The following is a 14397-nucleotide window of genomic DNA, read 5'->3' as shown; positions in this document are numbered from 1 at the left end:
GTTGGCTACACTACTGCTTACTATGTGCTTTAGTAAGTCGGGGTTGTTTGTGGGGGCTAATTTTGGCAGCATGTTTCCTCTTGTTTTGTTGTTAATTTTTACAAACCATTGCTTTTCCCTTCTATACACTGTTCGTTTGTATGATGAAACAGGTAGTAGTAGTACATGGTGCTGTTTCAAAAAGGCTTTACATATATACCAAGAAGATTGATTATTACTGCAAGCTTATGAGGAAAAGCTTTCAAAGCTCGCTGGTCAACCAAAATATCACGTCTTTAAACGGTTTAATCAAAGGCTTGGCATCTTTTCCGCAACAAAAAAGAAACACTCCCAAATCACTTCTTCGATTCCGATCGTAGTAGTCCAGCTTGGTAGATATAGTATACCAAGGAGAGATGCATACAAAGGTGAGCCCAGAGAGAGAGAGAGAGAGAGAGAGAGAGAGAGAGATTACATCCATAATAGCAATGGCGACTTGATCAATGTTCTGGACACATCTGCATATACTTCTCATTAGTATTAGTACTAAGCCAGCTGCTAGCTTAGCGACACCAATATACAAACGAAAGCTACAAAATCACAGTCAAAAATGTACAATCTATACGGCGCGAGCAGCGTACTTGTATGTATGTATACATGAATTTGTGTCTGTGTGTATGTTATTTTTGTTTGTATTCACTATACTAGAGAAGGCTTCAAATGTCCTTCCCAGCGAGCCTTAATTGCACACAGTTTATAAAGCGAATTGAAAAAGGACACTTCGGACCCGAGAGCGCGATTTGCATATTTATATAAATGTACGTTTACACGTATTCTACAGACACGCGCACGCAACACACGCATACCGGTTTCGGTTTCCTTTTGATTATCATATACAATACGTGAGGTAATATAATGTTTGGAAACATTCGCCAGAAAGAATAAGCCGGAAGCAAAGCCAAATTACAAAATTTAAAAAAAGCCATCCCTTTTTCTCTCTCTCTCTCTCTCTCTCTCTCTCTCTCGCAAAAGTGTGAAAAGCACGAGAAAAAAAGATACAAATCGAGGGAGAAATACAAAAAAGAAATAATGTTTGCAGCTAGTACAAACACTGTGCACAATCACAATTACAAAGCGTGTCCGAAAACTGAACGCTGAAGGAGCGAGGGCGTGAGCCGACAAGCGAAAAGTTTTGCTAAATGTGTTTTTTTTTGTTGTTGTAAACTTTCTTTAACCTACAATCTAGCAACGGCGTGTGATCATGTGTCGGCGATTAAGGGACAAAACGTGGTCCCCTAAAGCAAGCGAAGCACGTCAAGCGAATGTACGATGAGTGCGACGAATTGGTCACCTCGTTGCAATTAACTAACGAATGGCGGCGTGTCCCCCCCTTTTTTTTGGTGAGCTATTTCAGTAGAAGAACATGAGATGTTTGACGTTCGTTCGAGTTTTGTTGATTTTGTTCGTTTGTATCATCGTATCTATCCTCTTCGCTTCCTTTGCTTCCGATGTCGATAATCGATAAGTGATTTTTCGTTTTTCCTTCTTCCTTTGCTATCATGTCATATCATCCCTCTTCTCATTTACCTGAGGCAGCGTAGTAATAGTAGTAGTAGTAATGGTATGAGCGTTTTTTGTTTGTTTAACATTTTTTCCTAGCATTTTGGTACTATATTGTGTGTTGGGAAGGCATCCTCATGCCTTTAACCTTTCACTGTGTAGTAGCACAAACAAATTGCAGCTTCGAAACACACAACGAAAGCAAGCAGCAGCAGCACCGAAATGGCAAACATCCGCTATTCGAGGAAGGTGTACATCGATCACATGGCCAGAATTTGTAGTCCCACTCATTGATCGATCGTGGTGCGGTAGGGACGTCGGTGCGGTTCCGGGGTGTAGTTGATGCGGGCACGCAAATGTTGCGGTGAACCGGGCACACTTTCCGAACCGCGACGAGGCGGTAAGGGAGGTGATGGGGAGGTAGAATTGAAGCTGTATCAAAGGGAATCCAAAGTTAACAAAGTGCGATTTGATTTCTGCTTTTGTTAATACTTACGGTCTTCTGTTGGCCAGTAATGGCGAACCGGTGTGACCGAGCTGTTCCAGTTTCCGTTGCAGAAGTAGAGGTGATTGACCACGGTTTAATCTGCGTAGAAAGAGATTGGTTTATTATAAAGATACGATTTTTTACAGATTTTATTCGCAATCAGATTGCTAGAATTATCAAAATAACCAATCCAACTCAATTAGATTAAATTAAACAGCAAAGTTATACCGTAAATATTCGTTTTAACAATTTGGTAAGACGTAATTTCCCGTCACCGGAAAACAACTGGTTACTACTCCACCAGTGAAAGGCGTCTTTTCGACAGTGGGATCGCTGTCAATTTGAAGAGTATATCCTTTTCGGTCAAAACAACACCATTTGCTTAGAGAAAAAGGTTCAACTTACCTCGGTGGAGGATCTGGACTGCGGTGCCGTCGATCGGTTGCAGGACTGTTGAGCACGTGTGCCATGGGCGGTATGGCGGAAGGAGGTTGCACTACCATGGACGTTGTCGAAGCAGGACCGGGGAATGTTCCCGTCGTACCGTACATCCCACCCGTACCGGCCCCCGTCATCAACGTTGCTCCTCCTCCTCCTGCGGACATCATATCATAAGGATTCGATGCATAATGCTGCTGAAGCTGGTGCTGATGTTGTTGTTGTAGCTGAAGTTGTTGATGATGGTGCTGTTGTAGCAGATGTTTCTCCTTTAGCGTCCGCTTGTCTCCAATGGTGGCGGTACCACCGGTGCCCGCTCCACTTGTCCCCGTGGTGCCATTGTTGCTGAGGTTAAACTTCACAAACGAGGCAAATTTTCGCTTCATATCTGCAAAGGAATTGAACCATCCTGTGTGTTTTGTGTGGTTGTTTGTTGGTCGATCGTCAAATACGCGCAACAGAAAATGGCGTGCCCCGGGCGTGTATGAAATGAGCGCGCAGCAGCAGCAACAGCAGCGACCAAACACGGTGTGCGTGTGCATCGTATGAGCGTGTTTGTGTGCGCGCGCGCGATATGAGCATACATTGATATTGTCCGAATGGTGGGTGCAAGATGAGGATCCAAATAAATTTATATTTTAATAACGGTCAGTAAGCGCAAATGATAATAAGTTTTGATCGCACACACAAACACGCAAACGCACAACCGATCGTGAAGACGAACACAGCGCGGCAAAAAGGTGAGCGATCGAGCAGAGCGTGGGCAATTGCAACAGAAACGAAACAACAACAACAACAACAAAAAAGAGATAGAAGAAGAAAAATAAATAATGAAACTCTACATGAGTGCATTCCGAAATGGGTATGAGAGACGATCTCGCAAGCTACACGAAGCTTCCATGCATGCGACACATCTCGAGCAATAGTAAAGCAATGGTCACGTTACCTGTTTCTTCTTTGCTGCCTTCCGGAACCAATCCACCACCAACACCACCACTACCACCGTTGCTGAGCGTTCCTTGTCGATGAAGCATCGCCGCCGCACTTGGCTGTCCTGATTGTGGATGATGATGGTACATCGTTTGGCCAGTGGTAGCATAGACCGTACGATCGCCAGTCACCAATGTAGGAGCGGTGGATCCACCTCGATCGATCACCTTATCACTCCGACCGGCACTTTTCATGCCGCGACTGAATGTGTTAAATAGGGACGAGGAGGAAGATTTGTGCTTCGGACTTCCGACGGTACCACCGGATTGTTGGTACACGGGAATGCCGGACGCGGGCAATGATGGTGGTGCTATCCCTGTCACCACCACCGGTTCATGATGAACGTAGAGCGGGATAGCGCTTTGGTGTGGTAGCGTGGCATTGCTGAGTACTGGATGGACGCCATGGTGTACGGTTCGGTGTGAGGGTAATGGACTGTATCGGGTAGGATGGGGCGACGCTTCACTTGCCGAAGGAACTGGAGATGGTGAGGAGTACCCGTAAACAACTTGCTGGTGCTGCTGCTGGTGCAGTGCTTCCCTTTGCTGCTCGATCAGCTGAATCTGCTGGTGATAGAATCGCTGCAGAACTGAAAAACGAAATAGGATGTTACAGTCAAAATGAATGGTAGGTAGTTTTAGTGTTAACACAGTTCCTACTCACCAATTGGACTAGTGTTACCCTGCAGATGCTTGTACTGCGTATCCGTATCCATCCCATCCTGCTGAGTTTTCCGCACCAACAACAATGGTGAAGACGGATTGCTGCTACTGCTCGACCCAGCACCACCACCACCACCACCATTCGCGTAGATGCCCGAGGACGAAACAGGCATCGGCGGTGGTGCGGTAGAAGAGGAAGAGGCAAGCTTCGATTCACCCGGCGGTAAGGATTTACGTTGGGCGAACGGAGATGTCGTAAAGTTTTTGAAAATACTTTGACCCAAACTGCTAAGTGTCGATTCCTTCTTGGGGCTGCCGTTGCCGTACTCGGAGGCGGTGCGACGGGACAGGAAGGGTGAATGTTTGTACTTGCGTGCCGTTTCGAGCGACCCGTTTCGCTCCAGTCCACCACCACCAACCGTCCCCGCTACTGGTACTACGTTCGTGCTAGTAATGGCACTTATTGGCGGTTGCATTTTTGCTAAATAGTAGGCCTGGGGCGAAGGTGACCGGCGTGGATCGTACGCGGCCGGAGAGGAAGACGCAGAGGTAGGTGTGTAGATGGTGGTCGTGGTGGTGGTAGAGGCGGCTACTGGTGGTGCGATTCCTGAGGTGGCCACCGAGATGGAGGACGATGAGGACGCTAGGCTGATGTTACTTAGTTTGCTCTGGAGAAGTTGCTGCTGCTGTTGCTGCGATCGTTGCTGAAGGCTACTGAGGTTGCTGGGGGCTTCGTTGGCAATGTGAGGGGATAGGATCGTTGCGGTTGACTTGATAGGGATGGACGAGGCGGCGATGGCGATGGTTTGCTTTTGCTGGTTCGATTGCGCCTGGACTGCTTCCGTCAAACTTCCCAGCGGTGTCGGTATTCTTCGGGGTTTGGTACGGAAGGAAGAAAGAGGCCGCGATAAGACAGATAGTAGAAAGGGAGGGGGGACAGATAGAACCGAGTTCGCAGTGGAAGCAGGATAGGGCATTGCGAAACAAAAGAAAGAATAAAAGAGAAATAGAAGACAAAAAGGATAGAATGAGTGAAACTAGCGTAAACGAGAACACGCACAACACTTAGAATCGACCCACATTCATATGTATGTATGTATGTACATTAATGCCTATTCACTTGCGGTTCTAGAGTATTGTGGAGCTTTACAATGATAAAAATGAATATTCTTTTTGGACGTTGCTAAGTCGTTCCTAAGCCGTACATTATTTCCCCGTAATCTAGAAACTGACGGAGAATCTTCTGCTGCTGGACTAGAAAAGCAGCTACGCCTCTTAGATCGTTTCACCTTTCATCAACTTCTTCAAATACGGACTCATAGCGAGTGAGTGTGTCAATTAGTGGATGTTAGAAAGAAAGCATGCACAAAAAAACTGAGAATTGTTAAGTAATATAAAAAAGTGAACAACAGCAAAACATTCAAAAAGGAAAAAAATAAAACAAAACATATGTAACATAAATGCAAAACAAAGCTATATAAAACCTTAAAAAATACATAAGCGGACGAAAAGCAGAAAAATATGTAAAGGAAAGGTAAAGCTAAAGACTAGCAAGCATTTTTTCATATTGGATAATGTTTATGCTAGTGTATGGGGGGATGTGTGTATGTGTGAGGTATGTATGTATACAAAAAGGCAGTGCACACATATTTATGTGTGTGTGTGTGTGTGAGTGTATGGGTGGGACGACAGAGCAAGCAAGAGTGAAAACAGGAACTGGAAGGACGCGTGTATTATAAAATAACGTGATCGTAAGTGTGTTTGATTGTGTGGTATACTTACTCATAGAACAACTTAAAAATTACTAAAGAAATAGTTACCTACAAATAAGAGAAATCAAATTTTAAAACAAACAAATAGCAAAAACGGACAAAACGGAACGGGTGACAAACAGGGTGAAAAAGAAGTGGAAAATGTTTCCTCCGCTCAGCGAAGACAAATCATTAGGTCAAAACATTAGTAAAAGTGTCTCATGTAAGCAATCGTTAAGAAGAGCGAAAAAGGGAGCTGGATTACATTTGATAAGAGAAAACACGCAATCACGCGGACAAACAACTTTGGCAACAAACATTTCAAAACAAACCAAACCAAAAACACGACCAAAACACGGAGTTTCTTCATTTCTTTGGCAAGAGGAAGCTTTAAAAAAGTGATAAACTATTGAACATTCACTGCAAAAGTGTTTGAAACATGCCTAAACCATTTTAAACTCGTAACAATACGTCTCTTTTGGACGCATTTGGCAAAAGGGGCAAAACTCCAAGCTCCAACAAGGTTCCAAAACTCGTTTGGACGGATCGATCGTGTAGAACAGAATTTCAGTTTTCAGTTGGAGAAAACTAACAAGACAAGGATGGGTACCATGGCAACCGTATGCTTACCTGGTTTGTTCCGACGTTGCGGCCCAGTTCGGAGGTGCAGTGACGGAAGCGGACGAAGCGGTCGGAGGCAGTTGCGGACTGGTTAGCTGAATGCCACAGTTAACAGCCACATTGCGGAACCATTCGCCCACGTTGATCGTGGTGTCGTGTTCGGCACGCTGCAGGAACGCGTGGCGCAACAGATCCGGATATTTCGGTCTTGCCTGGTAGTCCTTCTGCAGGCACAGCTGCACAAAGTCTCGAAACTCCGGACTGAACGGTTGATCTTCGGGCAACCGGGGCGGATTGGAGGTGAGCACTTGCGTAAGCACCTCAAAATCAGTCACACAGCCACGGTACGGAAATACACCGGTGGCCAGCTCGACCAAAGTTATACCGAGCGACCACACATCTGCCCGAATGTCGTACACTGTTTTTGCTGGATCGATTCGTTCGGGCTGCAAAGAAAATGCGAATTTCGATTATGTGTTGGCACGGGAGAGAGGTTAGTGTGTCTTACCGCCATGTATGCAGCGCAACCGGCCGAACGTGTACGGGCATTCGAATCCACCAGCCGGCCACTGATGCCAAAATCACACAGCTTAATGTTGCCCCGATCGTCGATCAGGATGTTCGAGGGTTTCACGTCCCGGTGAATTACGCGGTGGTTGTCCTTCAGGTAGGCCAATGCACGTACCGTAGCCACCGTGACCTTGCCGAGTATTTCTTCCGGTACCGGTTTCTTGGACTTTTTCTGCAGCTTGTCGAAGCACGTCGTCATCAGCTCCATGCAGATCCACACGTCTGCATCGGTGATGAAGCAGCCGAGACACTTCACGATGTACTTGCAGTTTTCCGACTTGAGCACCACGTCCAAGTCCATTATGATTCGTTTGTTTTCTTCGTCGTTTCCGGTGCGTCTCATTTGCTACAAATGGAGAAATAATTATATTGTGTAAAGAAGGAACTGCTTCATATGCGATTGGCCTACCTTCACAGCAATGATGGCACCACTCGGATTGTGTCGCATCTTTACCACATGCCCGCTGGTCCCGTTCCCAAGTTCGCCTAAATCCTCCAGGTCGCTGAGCTGCGTGCGGTATATTTTTTCGTTGATCTTCAACAGTCCACTTTTGTCGACAATCTTCTGGAACTTCAGTTCCGATTCGCTGCGCCGGTTGCCGGTCACGATGGGCAGGTTCAGGCCTAACGACGGTCGATTGGCTGGAAGGTAAGCGAGAAAGAGTGTGTGTGTGTGCGGGGTAAGAATGGGAGGCAGATAGTTGTGTGCGAGAGTGGTCCTGACACTTACGTCCTGATCCACCGCCCATCCCGCCACTTCCGGTACGATTGAATCGATTCGTTGGCGGCTGCGATGAGATCGGCAGGGACAGTGAGGGTGCCGAACGGGGGTTCTGGATCATCTGTTCCATCATTGTGATGCGGTTGTCGATCGAACTGCCGGACATGGTGTTGGTGCTACCGTTCTTGCCGACCTCGTTACTTCTGCTGTCGGAAGGTGCGGCCGTGTGCGTTCCCGTCGGTAGCATTGACTTCTGCTGGGTGGTGGGTGTTCAGGCCCCGGCAGCACCTACCCAATCGCTCGGAATGGCTCTGACACGGTACACGGGTAAACAAAGCACAACCCGAAGCGAAGGGACCGTGCCCGTTCGCGCGGAGGAAAAGGTTCGAACCAACTTCTCCTTCGCTGCACTGTACCTCACTGTTGCACCACGGCGCTCCGCATCGGACGGTTCCGAGTCGCACTTTCGCAAACACAGAATCTCGCGACACTGCACGGAGAAATTTGATGGCGTTTTTGTTGGGAACAGGGAAAGATTTTCACCAGAAAATATATGATAAATATACTTTTCTTATTCTTTTCTTTTTTTCTTTCTACAAAGTGATGTTTCGTAGCTGTCACTGAGTGGAAGGGCTGGACACGACCCTGTACGAACGGTGACAGCTATTAAAGATGTGATAAAAACATTCAAAATTGTCGGTTTAAATAAAAACTTTGTTCGTGATGCTTATGATAATATCAACAAAACGTAGAAAGCAAAGGAAACACGGATCATAAAAGCAAAACCAAGTTTGAGGAGCGACGGCAATAGCATACCATTGCGCTGGGTGGAAGGATTCCCAGTGAAAAAACTACCACACAACAAACACTGGAATCGAAGTATTGAGCTGAGTGAATTTAAACATGCACCTTGGCTGTCACCGCGGTACCGCAAAATTGTGCAAAACAAAATCGTTCAATTATAAACAAACACACACACAACGCACGTAAATCAAGCGAAAGAAACTTTTGATAATTAACCGAACAAGCGTTAAAACGCACGGAAGATGTCTCGCGTCCACCAGAACCACCCAATTGGCACCTCACGGTCGATATTGGACGAGATAAAGATGGAGGTCGAAACGCACACACAACCCGGTCCATCAACAAACACCAACAAAACCAGCAAAGATGACGATCTCTACGAGGAGGAAGTAACGCTGTTTGCCGATTTCGACATATGTCTCGAAGTAGACGATCCCAATTTATATCTCAAAGTGATCGGCATCGATACGGACCAGCCCATCATACAGGTGAACGATGAAGTGTACCGGGGGACGGTCGATTTTGCGTTCGGCACGAACGTGTTCTTCGAGAAGGACCCGAAAGCGACCGCCAACAAAGATCCCGTCTTCGAGAACAATATTCAGGACCTGTACCGGTATGTGTGTGACACGGACAAGGTCTTGCGCATGAAGCGAATATTTGTCAATGCAAAGGATCAACCAAATCAGGGACAGTCGGCAACTGCTGTGACGAGCGATGCGGATAGTTCCGGTGATGATGAGACGCCACAGGCAGATATGGTGAAATATGAGGTCAACATGACCTACGAAGAAGCACTGAATTTGCATCTCCAGGAAGGGTGTGTTGCCAGCCGGCACATTTCAGAAAATTTGAACGGTGAAGCACTGATACAGAATCGCCGGATTAAAATTAAGGGTGAACCGATGATGCAGGACGATTGAAAGAAGCCACATGCACACATGTGTGATAAGTATGTTTAAGAGAGAAATAATAATAATAATTCATTCCCTTCTTCCTGTGTTCCTCCCTCGCTGCCACAAATACAGTTTTTACATAAAATGCATTAAGACGGGTCTTGTCGATAGGTTTATTTTGTATACGTTTTATATGCATGTATATGTATAAAAATACGCTAAAGAACAAACGCTACGGAATAAAGGGAGGGTGGTATTTCTTCCCTGTCTATTGGAATTACACCTGTTCAGTGGGAATCGCCGCCGATCGGAATCTGTGGAGGATGTCTTTAAAAGTTCAAATGTAGTAGAATGAGAAGCTACAAAATGACTTGCTTAAAAAACAAGAACCGCCGACGTCCACTTGTCTATCACAACATGGGAGAGAGGGAGGCTTCTTGGCTTTCGTCCTTATCGTAAGCAGCAGCACTCTCACTACGTGTTTTGAAGGTGGTTGGGCACATCATCAGACGCTATATGTCCGGCAGTGTTATGGTTGTAGTTTAATTTCGTCCTGATCTCCTCTTTCATCGTTGTTACTTCAATTCCACCAATGCATGTTTTGGAAAACTAGCACCGGCTTAGAGGGCGCGCCTAGTCCCCCAAACGAAAGGTCCGAAGCTGAATCATATGTTAAGAGGCGTCGAAGATTTCATCAACGTAACGCAGCCTAAAAATTGATTCTTTACTAGCCAATAAGCCGGTTCACATTACGTTCGCCATTCACTTGACTACCACCATCGTATCCCAATCATGGTCATAGATATTGTAATCCACATCATCATGCTCCCTATCATTTGCGTGGCGTTTTTATCTCTGGCGCTTTCTGCTTGGTCCTACCGCTTCTATCGGACCATTTTTTTTAGCTGTGCTTTATACAATTCTAATTCTTTAAAAAGAGGAAAAATCCTTATCCTAAATTTCCTTCTTATCGCAGACATTCTGAACTCGCTTTTTGCCGTTCTGTTTCCTCTTCTCTGCTTGTTGTCGCACACACTTGTGATTTTTTGCTTCACTTTTTGCTCTGTATAAGTTTTCACAATAGTAATAATATAATACGTAGTAGTTATACGAGTAGTAATAGTAGCAATAATTCTTGTATCTTCTTGTTCTTTTCATCATTTAAACATAATTCCAACTGCTTTGCTTGCTCGCGCTTCAAAAAATTAATCACAATATTGGTTGGCTGTTTGCCCAGTGGCTTTGCTTTCATGGCTACACCTCCCCAGACAATACAACCAACTAACCAACGAAAAGAAAGATTGAAAAAAGCCGATAGCATTTGACCACTTTTTACCACACACCCAGACACAATCATATATTCACCGTCGATGAGGAATGTTTTCTACTATAATAGTCTGACTTCGTGTTTACTCTCGAATCCTTCCTCAAAGTGTGTTCAACTAGAATCATAGATGGTTAATATGTAAATGGGCAGGCAAAAATCGTACCCTCGAACTTGTAGGCTGCACACCAGCACGAAAAACAGAGTCTATTTGTATATTCTATTTAGTTCATAAAAATGACACCACTGCTACTAGGGGACGGCGGCATCCACATCACCGCCAAGCGGAATACATATATCCTCGTTGATGGGTCCTTGTAAAAGTCCGCAATGATCGGACGTACGCACTTACACACTATCTTGTCAATAGTTCATTAACCCCCCCGTTTAGTTATAGGATTCAAAAAAAGAAAAGTTGAAACTCGAATTGGAAAATGAAGTAACCGTAATACAATCAGAATGTGAATGTTCTCAAATGCGACACAAAACATTATGCCAAAAATTAGGATTTCAATCGATGGAAACACAAAAATTCTTTGATGAGACTAAAACTCTCGACCGAGATATCATCATTCGATGAGCGCAGCTTCTAATCGATTCCAGGGGAGGCACACACGTGCTAGAAACGTCGCATTGCATTGGGTTTTGGGTGCGATCTACATTTACTGCCTTTTCACTCAACATCATCCAAAAAACAAAGGGTTGATCCTTCTAAAAGCTAAAGTGTGCATACTGTACAAAAAAAAAGCTGTCCCTCCCCGCAGCAGCACCCGGAACAGCACACAGCATTAGAACAGCAAATCCGTGACACGCGTGCCCTGGCTCCAGTTGACCGTTTGCTCGTCGGAGGCCGGCTTAAGGTACTGGATGCTTTCCGGTTCGCCCGTCCCGCTGAGCAGCAGTGGTTCGCCGGCACCGTTCAGGATCATGTCCGTCGGTCCATTGTTGCTGGTATGGCCGTTACTGTGCACACCGTTCGATCGGTCAATCTGATGCGGGTGGTACTGCTGTTGGAGCGGGAGATGATGATGGCCGTTCGGTACGGTGGCGGCGTGCGGTAAATGATGCTTCTGCTCACCGTTGTTGGCGGATGGGGCGGGATGACTATTACTGCTACTGCTGTTGTTCGAGGAGGTAAGGCTTCCGTTCGAGCCGGTGCTGCTAGCCGTACTGGCGGCCGACGGTGACGGCGTGCGGGTCACTCCCAGCTCGAAGGTCGTGTCTATGGCGGCTTTTACTGGGGTATAACTAGCAAACGGTGCCGAACCTGCCAGAAGCGCGAAAGAAGAGTGGGAGAAAAAAAAAACATGCTTTCAGTACAGTGTGTCGCGAGGGTTTATATATTAAAGTTTGTGGTAAATGATAATTTAAAAAAAAAAATCAAAAGTACATTTGAAAGGTTGAGCACGCAAAAAAAAGTAATTCGCTCTCAAGTTAGTAGGATGGATGCTCATCGCTAGACGGTTGTTTCATTGCCGATCGGAAGCAGCACTAGACGCGTGGTTGCTGTTAGTGTAGCACGTGGTTTCTGATGCACCCTCCGGAAGTACACGGTCGTATCGGGTGTACGCAGTACGAACGGTGCTGCTGCCGGTGGACGCTGATGATGACGATAAAGCTGGTGATAGAGAGTGTGGTGGTGTTGGTGGTGATGATTGCGTTGTTTCTGCTGTGGCCACCCATTTTGCAGTTGCTGTTGCTGCTGAACAGATGAAATAGTTTTGTTCGCTTTCACCGTCCTCTTGGCAGCGGTGGCAGCAAGTGGCTGCTGATAGTGGTTGCAACGATTGCCCGGAATGGCGGTTTGATCAGGTTGTTGTGTCGTCTGCGGGCGACTCTTCAGGACAACTGAAGATGCGCAGCGTGTGAGAAAGAGGTCAGGTATGAGTAAAAGAACAACATCGGTGCATTCTTTCTGGTCTCCCGGGGAGAGCGCACGGCATACCCAAAAGCATGCGAAACAACGCGGTGTCTTTTGATTGACACAGACACAACCGCGTTGGCAAAGAAAAGGAAATAAGGACAGCGAGAGGGGTCCAGTATGTTTAGCCATGGGTATGCGAAAGGTTACGGCAGTATGTGCCCACTAGCAAAAGGGTGATGTTTCGCAAGCTAATTCCAACTCTAAATGGATGTAATTAGGTACCGTGGTGGAAACAACGCTGCCAACGTGTTCGTGGTGAGCCAAGAAAGGAGAAAGCCTACAATTAATCATTTTTTTTTATTGCAAGCTTTAAGGGAAATGTCTAATGAATTAAAGTTGTAGAAATAATATTTTATTTGCAGTAAGACATTTATGATGACACTTCGACTTTAACGTCTGGTGATTTTATCGCTCAAACGGGAAACAATATCTAAGACACAAGATGGACGTTGCTGTTATACAAATCACTCGGAATAAGTTGAAGATGGCGCTTTTTAAATACAGGGAAATGCGATTGGGGTTGGGCGACCAGGTGGTAATCCGACAATGGCGCCGGTCTTCACACGGCAGAACCTGACCTCAAATCCCATCCGGACCTTTCCCCCGAAGTAAGGACTGATAATCCAACTACGTGGTATCGGCAAGTCTATTAAGCCATTAGATGGTCAGCGTGACCTTAAGGTCAAGACGGATAAGAATAGAGCAAGCGAAAATGAAATCCTTGACCACTGATAAAGAAATACCCAAGAGAATCAGCAAAAAATAGCGCTATTCTTCTCTATAGTTGGCTCACCGCACCCTATTATGTGAGTTTCCCTGAGTATCAGTATCGGTGGGTGCATCGTCGATCGTGGACATTCCTAACATTCCTAAATGCTCTATCGAAAAACCCTGTTCCGCTTATGATGTATAAAACTGGAGGTCCTAATTGATCGCTAACGGTTTAACAAAGACGAAATTTTATTTTGTAGACAAACAGCTAATTCTTTGAGTTATCTATAGTAGTTTTATTTAAAAAAGTGAATATACCATTTTCGATATGAAGCTCAACTGATCTATGTGATTAAAAAGTGGAGTTTTGGACAGTGCATTATGACCCCTTACATACAATATCTTACGCTTACGCTCTCCGGCTCACAACCTCGAGCCACAGATGGAACAACATTAATCACGATAAGGCGATAAATCACCTGCTTCTAACCTCAAAACACACACAGCACGGATAAGACTTGCCCAGATATTCATCGTTTCCAGCTGAGTGATCATCAATTCAAACACTCACTCACACACACACACACACACACACGGTGAAAAACAAACACGGTTTCGAACGTTCACCATAAAAAAAAAAAAAACCTGTGGAGTTCGAGACCCAGTACCAATATCTGGCTTTGGCTACCTCCCCTCTCCCACATGTTGCATATCGCCGGGAAGATTTTACGGTACTTTTTTCGGATGAAATATATATGTGGAACCATAATTTATCGAACACCGATCGGGAGAGATGATCGTACGCGTGTTCATGTACCGTTTTCTTTCCGGGATTTTCGGCTTTGGGCTTTCAATGCTCCACCGATTAGGCACAACAAAAAAAGGTGGAGGAGGCAGCGTTTCATGCATCATGCATCCCGTTCTCATTTTCCTCGCCTAGTGTCACGCTGTGAGATCGG

The 14397-nt window shown here is 45.6% G+C and overlaps 4 protein-coding genes across 5 annotated transcripts in view; 1 reads left to right on the top strand and 3 right to left on the bottom strand.

Moving 5' to 3' along the window:
• LOC126558232 (protein elav-like) overlaps positions 1-14397 on the bottom strand; it is a 381245-nt gene that overhangs the window by 162041 nt on the left and 204807 nt on the right. The window lies entirely within an intron of this gene.
• On the bottom strand, positions 1766-8061 carry LOC126556822 (dual specificity mitogen-activated protein kinase kinase hemipterous-like). The gene is made up of 9 exons (XM_050212340.1): positions 7789-8061; positions 7468-7700; positions 6997-7404; positions 6498-6934; positions 4118-4986; positions 3411-4043; positions 2432-2873; positions 2036-2125; positions 1766-1971 (listed from the first exon to the last, which is right to left on the bottom strand). The coding sequence occupies exons 1-9, from the start codon at positions 8024-8026 to the stop codon at positions 1827-1829; spliced, it is 3495 nt and encodes a 1164-aa protein (XP_050068297.1). The 5' UTR covers positions 8027-8061; the 3' UTR covers positions 1766-1826.
• LOC126558990 (uncharacterized) lies at positions 8826-9506 on the top strand. The gene has a single exon (XM_050215082.1). The coding sequence runs from the start codon at positions 8826-8828 to the stop codon at positions 9504-9506; it is 681 nt and encodes a 226-aa protein (XP_050071039.1).
• Positions 11592-14397, bottom strand: part of LOC126559646 (uncharacterized) — a 57635-nt gene continuing 54829 nt past the window's right edge. The window contains exon 5 of the mRNA XM_050215817.1: positions 11592-12070. Coding sequence (XP_050071774.1) covers positions 11592-12070 — 479 coding nt within the window. The remainder of the gene's footprint in view (positions 12071-14397) is intronic.

This window comes from Anopheles maculipalpis, chromosome 2RL (assembly GCF_943734695.1).
Source record: "Anopheles maculipalpis chromosome 2RL, idAnoMacuDA_375_x, whole genome shotgun sequence".
In the NCBI taxonomy this organism is placed as follows: Eukaryota; Metazoa; Arthropoda; class Insecta; order Diptera; family Culicidae; genus Anopheles; species Anopheles maculipalpis.
This window is presented reverse-complemented; position numbering and strand designations above follow the sequence as displayed.

Excerpts from the sequence above, each read along its gene's own strand:
- LOC126556822 (XM_050212340.1), bottom strand. The coding sequence starts at position 8,026 with ATGCTACCGACGGGAACGCACACGGCCGCACCTTCCGACAGCAGAAGT. Across the intron at positions 6,935-6,996 it reads GTTGCGCTGCATACATGGCG|CCCGAACGAATCGATCCAGC; the intron begins GTAAGACACACT and ends TTTTCTTTGCAG. Across the intron at positions 2,874-3,410 it reads AGGCAGCAAAGAAGAAACAG|GATGGTTCAATTCCTTTGCA; the intron begins GTAACGTGACCA and ends CAAAACACACAG.
- LOC126558990 (XM_050215082.1), top strand. The coding sequence starts at position 8,826 with ATGTCTCGCGTCCACCAGAACCACCCAATTGGCACCTCACGGTCGATA.